Source organism: Orycteropus afer, unplaced genomic scaffold (genome assembly GCF_000298275.1).
Source record: "Orycteropus afer afer isolate SDZICR_OR568_19922 unplaced genomic scaffold, OryAfe1.0 scaffold00336, whole genome shotgun sequence".
NCBI lineage: Eukaryota > Metazoa > Chordata > Mammalia > Tubulidentata > Orycteropodidae > Orycteropus > Orycteropus afer.
In genome coordinates, this window is record NW_006921923.1 from 1,065,839 (window position 1) to 1,074,501 (window position 8,663).

At 38.8% G+C, this 8,663-nt stretch overlaps 1 protein-coding gene across 1 annotated transcript in view; it reads right to left on the minus strand.

Annotated features, from left to right (window-relative positions):
- Window positions 1-457: 457 nt before the first annotated feature.
- Window positions 458-8,663, minus strand: part of NUP62CL (nucleoporin 62 C-terminal like) — a 54,227-nt gene continuing 46,021 nt past the window's right edge. Inside the window, exons 5-6 of the mRNA XM_042782485.1 lie at window positions 1,369-1,565; window positions 458-653 (exon numbers count right to left, since the gene is read on the minus strand). Coding sequence (XP_042638419.1) covers window positions 458-653; window positions 1,369-1,565 — 393 coding nt within the window. The remainder of the gene's footprint in view (window positions 654-1,368; window positions 1,566-8,663) is intronic.

Consider the following 8,663-nt stretch of genomic DNA (forward strand, 5'->3'; position numbering starts at 1 on the left):
GTTCTGCTGTGCATGAGGTCGCTATGGGTCAGAAACAACTTGATGGCACCTAACAACAACAACAATACTATACCAATATTTTTTACATCTTGCCAACTTCAATTTCATTTTTCCTGTCTGACAGATTTAATGTTACTTGAATAAAATTGATCTCATGGAAACTTCATTTAAGGTAAGTATTTTCGTAAACCAAGAGTAACCAATGGTGAAATGAATGGGCTTGTGATGAAAATAGGACTCCATGTTGAAACCAGAGTATGAATGCAAAAAGAGCTAGAAATTAGTAAGGAAGAAATGATCCTAGGCCTAAAACTACAAGAATAAGATGTTGTTTATATTTTATTGCTTTCATAAATCTTAAACTGAAACATAATTTTTTATAATCAATGTCTTTCAAATCAACAAATAAAAGTCACCAGAAGAAATTGTGTTTTCATCTTGAAACAGGCTGTTTTATTCATTCATCATCATCATTCAACTCTTGGAACCCATCAAAGCCTGATCCCTCATCACTATCATCACTGAAATAGCTCAGAGCTGCCTGCAGATGCTTTTCTGTGATTTCTGAACTGATGTCATCATCATCACTGCCTTTGCTGTCTTCATCTTTGTTATTGGTATTCCAGTAGCACATAATCCCAGCTTTTCTGAAGCTAATCAAGGATACTTTCTAGAGTTATATTCCCCTAAGCAGAAGTCATACACTTGAAAACTTCTGTACATGTCCCTCTTCACAGTAGGCCTGATGGTTGTACATGTGCCTCTTCAGTAGGCCTGATGGTGTGAACTCATGAATCCCAGATTGTATCCACTCATCCCATTCTCTTCTCACATAAGTCTTGAATGGGTGGTTGATGGCTATATATAGCAGCTACAGGGAGCTCTGGTAGCCTAGTGGCTAAGGCACTTGACTGCTAATCAGAGGGCTGGCGGTTCAAACCCACCAGCCACTCCCCGGAAGGAAGGTTGGGCAATCCTACTTCTGTAGTGATAACTGCCTCGGAAACCCAAGGAGGGGTCGCTAGGAGTCAGGGCTGACTCGATGGCAAATAACAAATAACAACAGCTTGCAGGTAAGACCACCAGGTATGACTGCTATATAGGCATGATTTGAATTAATGAAATTTTTTTTTTTTGTCAGTAGCCATGGGGTCGAAAATCAGTAGATGTCTTCAAAAAAAATTCCTCCTGCCTGGCTCTACAACATTTACTTTCCCATACTTTGATAACATCACAGTTCATCCATCCCTTCCTATTACAGTGAACAACTACACTGATGGCCAGTGGGGCATGGTAACTTTCTTAAAAATCACCATTGCTTTTTATTTCACTCCACTTGCAAGGCAATGGAAGCAAGCCCTTTCATGCCCAGTGGTTGTAATGGCTACAGTTTTTGTACCTGAAGCAGGTACAGCCCTGGTAACTGGAATGTTGAAAGACACTGGAACCTTGTCCATATTATTAATGACATCCATTTCAGAGATACCAAGTTGAGATATTTCTTTGGTGAAACCTGCCTTGAAATCTGGGATTCCCCTTTCATTTGCCAGAAGTTTTGCTTTGATCTGAAATGTGAGAGAAGAGACAGCTTGATTTTGTTTCCTGTGAGAAATAATCCACTCTTTCAGTACATTCTCCAACTCAGGCCATTTTGCTTTGGATCCACAATGTGTGTTTTTGTGGATTCATTTTCTCCAGCTTCTTCTTCTCCTTTCTCCATTCATGAATGGATGACTCTCCAACCTCAAATTCTCTTGCTGCCGTTCTGTTGCTTATTTCTTCTGCCCTCACAATGACTTTTCAGTTTGAAGTTGGCAGTGCAGGACTTATGTTTAATTCCTGACATGATCCTTTAGGGTTCCAAGATTTAGATTTATACATTGAAAAAATGTATATAATATAATCAATAACTAGCTGGTTCTAGTAAAGAGATCACAAAATGCAAATGTGAGGTGTATAAGAAGCAAGGGTCTTAAGGCACATAACAACAACAACAACAACAAGGTGACTCATGATTACTGATGAAAGACATTGGCAAGAATAAGACATCATTAGACTATGAAATGAGCATATCTACCATAGCTTAATGGTTTTTACTTAAGACAATCTGATAAGGTTTTCACATTCAACCACTGAGCCAAGAGAGATTATGTATCACTTTTGCTTTCTTTACTCCACCTATTAAAAGCCAGTCAGAAGACAAGTGTGATAATTATGTCAATGCAGATTGAATTGAGATTTCCTATTGATAGCTACTGGATGCCATTTATGCTAATGCGTGCTTCACTTGATTTATTATTCTAATTGATAGTGCATGATTTACAGATAAACTTCAGTAGGTTCAAGGTTCCAATTGATGACTGAAAAGTGATGGAGATATAATTATCCGCTTAATAGAAACACATGCATTTTCAATTGTTTATCTTCTGATTATTGGGATACTACAAAACACGATCCTTGACATCCATGGCTTATACCTTTATCATACAAATATGATCAAAAGTAACATTTTTCAGATTATTGAATGAGGATGAATGAAGCTATGATCAGTACATACACTGGTGGTATGTACATGGGTATGCTATGTCAAAAACTTTTTTTATATAATTTTATTTCAAGCATGTTATATGTATGCACAGGTTACTTATATATGTGTGCTATTTGTGAAGAAATATGGTAATAAAAATGTGAAAAAAATTCTTATCTGGATTAAAGCTTCTTTAAAATATGCAATACAAAAAATTCTAATGAAAAAATCTTCTCAAATAAATATTAACATTGAGTAGAAATGAAGTATGATTATGAAATATCATACAAAGCTGCTTCTCCACAACTGATCCTGAAAGCATTCTGTGGAAGTTAGTTATATTACAATGTTGTTGTTGTTGTTGTTATGTGCCATTGAGTCGGACCCGACCCATAGAGACCCCTCCTTGGATTTCCGAGGCAGTATCACTACGGAAATAGATTTCCCCATCTTCCTTCCGAGGAGTGGCTTGTGGGTTTGAACCGCCAGCCTTCTGGTTAGCAGTCAGGTGCCTTAGGCACTAAGCTACCAGAGCTCCTTATATTACAATAGACAACTGAAATTGTTTTATGTATTATTAAAAAAAAAAGTGTTCATGGACATTCAGTCCAGCACTAATGGGGTTATATTTTGGAAATACACCTACTTCTCACTTATCAACTATCTCATTATCTGACATTTTGCATTTACAATAGTAAAAATCAACTATCCAACTATTCTGTGCATTAATGATGTTATGTCTGGCAGTTGATTCCAACTCATGGAGAGTTGGAGGCAACAAACATGGAGGTGTGAGGCAAGAGTAACACTGGCTGTGATGGTTAAGGTTATGTGTCAACTTCGCTGGGTCATAATTCTCAGTGGTTTGGCAGTTAGGTAATGATATAAAATTTGGCAGTTATGTAATGATGCAGTCACCTTCCATTTTTGCATAATGCCTATTTTTGCACAATGACCTGGTTTTTGGAACCTAACCATGTCGGTAAGTGACAAGTGTGTGTACAACAAAACCCCTTACACTATTTTTAGACACTAAGAATTCTTTCTGCACCAAATAGCAGTCTGAATGTCGTGAGTAGCTATTATACAATATGGGAATCTAACCCATAACAGGAGCCCATAGGGGGTGCAATCAATTAAGTGCTCACCTACTAACCGAAAGTTTGATGGTCAGCTCCACCCTGAGGTGCCTCTGAAAAAAGTTCTGGTGATATGCTTTCAAAGGCCTGAAAACACTATGGAGTGTAGTTCTATTCTGCACACATGTAATCTCCATGAGTTGGAATCAACTTGATGGCAACTGGTTTGGTTTTAACCCATAAGAGACAGCAATGATTACGGATGAATATATTTTTAGACTCAAAACTTTGGGACACTCCATGAAAGAAGTAAAACGCTATGAAAATACTCACTGAACATTAAATTAATGAAATGTGTAAGATTTTCCACTGTCTGTTCCTCTATTGTGGTGTTTGATAAACATTAAGAGATATAACAATGGCTTGATACATGAAGATACAGAAAGCACCTCTCCTTCACCTCTACATCCTCCCCCAAAGAAAAGTAGCTCCATATATCTAAAACGAATAACAAATTGGCTGAGATGGATTGCCAACTCTGTCATAAGTGGTCCCAGAAGAGCTGGAATTGCCGCAGTTTCAGTGACTGCCAACTCAGAAGACAGATGTGTGACTGCAGCATTGACACCAAGCCAACCTCAAAATAAAGCTGTGATTTTTAGAATAGAAAGAGAGAGAGGGAACTTGCATTTACTAGTTACTATTAATTCTTAATTATCTATACTAATTAGGAGGAAAATAAGCATTGATAATGTTGAACAATGGGTAAATAATCACATTTTTTTAACTGGTGAAACTAGCAAATGTTTAGAATCTTCCTAATTCAATACTCTTTTATTTACTTATCTCTGACCCCTAATTCAGTCCCATCACTGCTCTAAGGTAGAGGAAGAAAGGGATCTGGTTATTCATAACTTACTCATAGATATTGAAATGTTTATTGGACAGTGTAATATTTTAACATATTTAAAGTGTAATGTTTAACTTCCAAATTATTTTTAATAGATGAATTTTTAGTTAAATGATTAACACTATTAGTCTAATAGATGTTAGGTTTTATAATAGAAAAAAAAACTGTACATACATTAATGCTATTAAACCATAAAAACATTTTCCAGAACCCTTTTTAAAGTAAGATTTTGACTTTAAAAATCACAAAAAACAATACAAGTTAAAAATTTCTCTTTAGTAAAGGAAAAATATTTTTATTGTTAAAATAACACATGAATTAGATTTTCTATAACCTTTATTCAGATGTGAATAAAAATTTTCATTGACAACTTGAACTCTAACTTTTCAGTCCACAGTCATATCAGCAGAAATGATCTCATTTATTATTAAAAAGAAAAAATTTTAAAAATTTCCCCCTTTAAATTTTAAAAAAAAAAAAATTTTAAAAATTTCCCCCTTTAAATTTTAAAAAAAAAAAAATTTTAAAAATTTCCTTTAATAGGTAGAGACAAGTATTGATTTGGGTGAAGGGAAGGGCAATGCATCAAATGTGATTGATCAACACAGTGGCACTGAGGAAGAGGAAGACAGAGAGGTACATGGGAGATACAGACAACAAAGATGAACCCTTTTGCACATACAGTACTGCATTGTCAGTGAAGGCAAACATTGATCTAGGGTGGAAAGAGGATGGACAGGCTGAATGATCAGGTATGTCTAGGCAGGGGGGAATGTGCCCATGGGCATGTTTAGGTTTAGCAATGTACGCACAACCACATTTGTATGCTCTGTGAGAATGTCCAGGTATATAGTAGAGCTGACAAGGGAAAAGGTTATGGTGACTTCTTGGCCACAGCCAGCTACCCAGAGGGAACGAGCAGTTGGACCTGTGGGCTTGGGACCATGGTCCCAGGGGACATAAGGCTCCACTGGGATAACATACTACACAAAAACACTGTTCCACACCCTACTTTAGTGAATAGCAACTGGGACCTTAAAAGCTTGCAAGTGGCTATTTAGATGCAACAATGGGTCTCTCCTCGTTCAGAGCACAGAAGAATGAAGAAAATCAAAGACAAATGGAAACAATTAGTACAAGTGACTGGTATACCATGCGATCCTTAGCCTATATGACTATGAGACCAGAAGAACTAGATGGTGCTCAGCTACTGGAGGGGGATCTATGTAGGAGATCCTGGATAGAGTGGGAGAACAATGTGGAACAAAAGTCAAAATCATAAAAAAAAAAAGGGACCAGGTTTGTTGGTCTGATAGAGCCTGGTGAAATCCCTTAGACTATGCCCCCTTGCTGCCCTGAAGGTCTGGAATTGAACCCACTCCTGTGGCTTCCAGCCAAATAAAAGATAGGCATATGAGCTGAACATTTACATTAGGTAGACACACACCTTGGAGAGATCAATCATGGGAGAATAGAAGGGCAGTGTATGCACGGAAGACATCTCTGGGGGTGGGAGTGCATGGAAGGGAAGGACACAGGGAAGAGGTAACTATGGGAAGGAAGTGGGAACAGAGCTGTTATATTGTGGGAAAGTGCAGTTAATGTTATGAGAGAAAATGTGTATGAACTGCTGTATGTAAAATGAATTTGCTCTGTAAACGTTCACCCAAGTCACAATTAAAAAATTTCCTTTAGATAGTATAAATATCTTGTCCACTCTCCACTACTTGTCCATGTAATTTCCTGATGTGAAAAGGAAAGGCTCCTGGAGTACGAATGGCAAAAGGAGTCCATAGTATCATCAAAATTATCAGGTGTCATCCTGTTCTGTATCATGGCCTCTTTTGTCTAAATTGAGAACTTATTTAAGATCTCATTTCTTCCCCACCTCAACTAAATTATAGCAACAAACTACCTCCCAGTAACTACTAATCTCGATCTGGTGGTGCTGTGGTTGTTAAAACATTGGGCTGCTAACCAAAAGGTCAGTGGTTGGAACCTACCAGCTGCTCTGCAGGAGAAAGATGAGGCAGTCTGCTTCCATAAACATTTAGAGCATTGCAAACCCTGTGGGGGCAGTTCTACTCTGTCCGATAGAGTTGCTGTAAGTCAGAATCAACATGACCACAGTGGATTTATCATCTTACTCATTCTACGCTGTGTGGACTAAGACCTTCACCTAGACATCTAGATCTAACATGTCACACAAAGTAGTACTAATATCGTAGTTTAAAAACCCTTTCCTTCTACTGTTGTTGTTAGGTGAAGTAGAGTTGGTTCTAACTCATAGAAACCCTATGGAAAACAGAATGAAACACTGCCCAGTCCTGTACCATTCTCACAATTGTTGCTATGCTTGAGCCCATTGTTCCAGCTACTGTGTCAATCCATCTCACTGAGGTCTTCCTCTTTTTCACCGACCCTCTACTTTACCAAGCATGACATCACTCTCCAGGGCCTGGTCCCTTTGGACAACATGACCAAAGTAAAAGAGATGAAGCCTGGCCATCTTGCTTCTAAGGAACATTCGGTTGTATTTCCTCCAAGACAGATTTGTTCATTCTTCTAGCAGTCCATGGTACATTCAATAACCTTCACCAACACCAAAATTCAAATATATCAATTCCTCTTTAGCCTTCCTTATTCAATATCCAGCTCTCACATGCATATGAGGCTACTGAAAATACCGTGCTTGGGTCAGGCACACCGAGTCTTCAAAGTGATATCTTTGTTCTTTAACACTTTTAAGAGGTCTTTTCCAGCACATTTGCCCAGTGCAATATGTCATCTGATTTCTTCACTGCTACTTTCATGGGCAATGATTGTGGATCCAAGTGAAATGAAATCCTTGATAACTCCAATCTTTTCTCCATTTATCATGCTGTTGCTTATTGGTCCAGTTGTAAGGATTGTTGTCTTATTTATGTTGAGGTGTAATCCATACTGAAGGCCACGGTCTTTGATATTCATCAATAAGTGTGTCAAGTCATCTTCATTTTCAGCAGGAAGGCTGTGTCATCTGCTTATCGCAGGTTGTTAATGAGTCTTCCTCCAAAGCTGGTGCAGCATTCTTCTTCATATAGTCCAGCTTCTCAAATTATCTGCTCAGCGTACAGGTAGGAAAAGTATGGTGAAAGGATACAGCCCTGATGCATACCTGTGCTGATTTTAAACCATGCAGTATCCCCTAATTCAGTTCAAACAAGTCATAGTCTATGTATAGGTTCCTCATGAGTATAATTAAGTATTCTGAGATTCCCATTCTTCACATTATTATCCATAATTTGTCATGATCCACACAGTCAAAAGTCTTTGCATAGTCAATAAAACACAGGTAAACATCTTTCTGGTTGTGATAGTTCAGTTTGTGTGTCAACTTGGCTGGGCCTGGTTTAGTGGCTGGGCAGCTGGTGGTAGTTATTCCCCATGATGAGACTGGCAATCAACTCCATGGTGGGATCTACCACAAGCAGCTGAGTAGCTGCCTTTGGGTATGTGGTCTGCTTCCTGTATCTAAGAAGCAGCTTTGGCAATGGTCTCTAGCTTATGGCACCTTGAACCTGCATGTAGCCGTGTCATTGTTCAGCAGCCTGCCACGCTCTGCCCAACCTGGGACTTACAATGGACTTAAATTAATGGCCTGCGTGTAGTTTGGTAACATGGGGACTGTGCCTTTTTACTTGTCAACCTTGGGGCTTCTCAGCCTCAGCAGCCAGCAGCTGTCTGAGTGAAGAAACACCTCTAGCTCCAGTGGGCCGGGAGCAGGAGGCAGAGCTGGACCCCAAGGTTGAGGGGCTTTCACGCAGCCCTTAGAGCCTGGCACTTTGAATTTGGACTTAAAACCTCCAAACTGTAAGAGAATAAACTCTTGTTTGTTTAAGCCATCCCATTTGTGGTATATTTCTTGCCAGAGCAGCACTAGATAACCAGAACACTGGTATTCTTTGCTTTCAGTCAAGACCCATCTGACACCAGCAATGATATCCCTCATTCCATGCCCTCTTCTGAAACCAGCTTGAATTTTTGTAAGTTCCTGTTCATATACTGCATCTGTTATATTCTGCATATATATAAAACCAAACTCACTGCTGTCAAGTTGCATCCGACCCATAGTGACCCCTCCTTGGGTTTCTGAGGCAGTATGGAG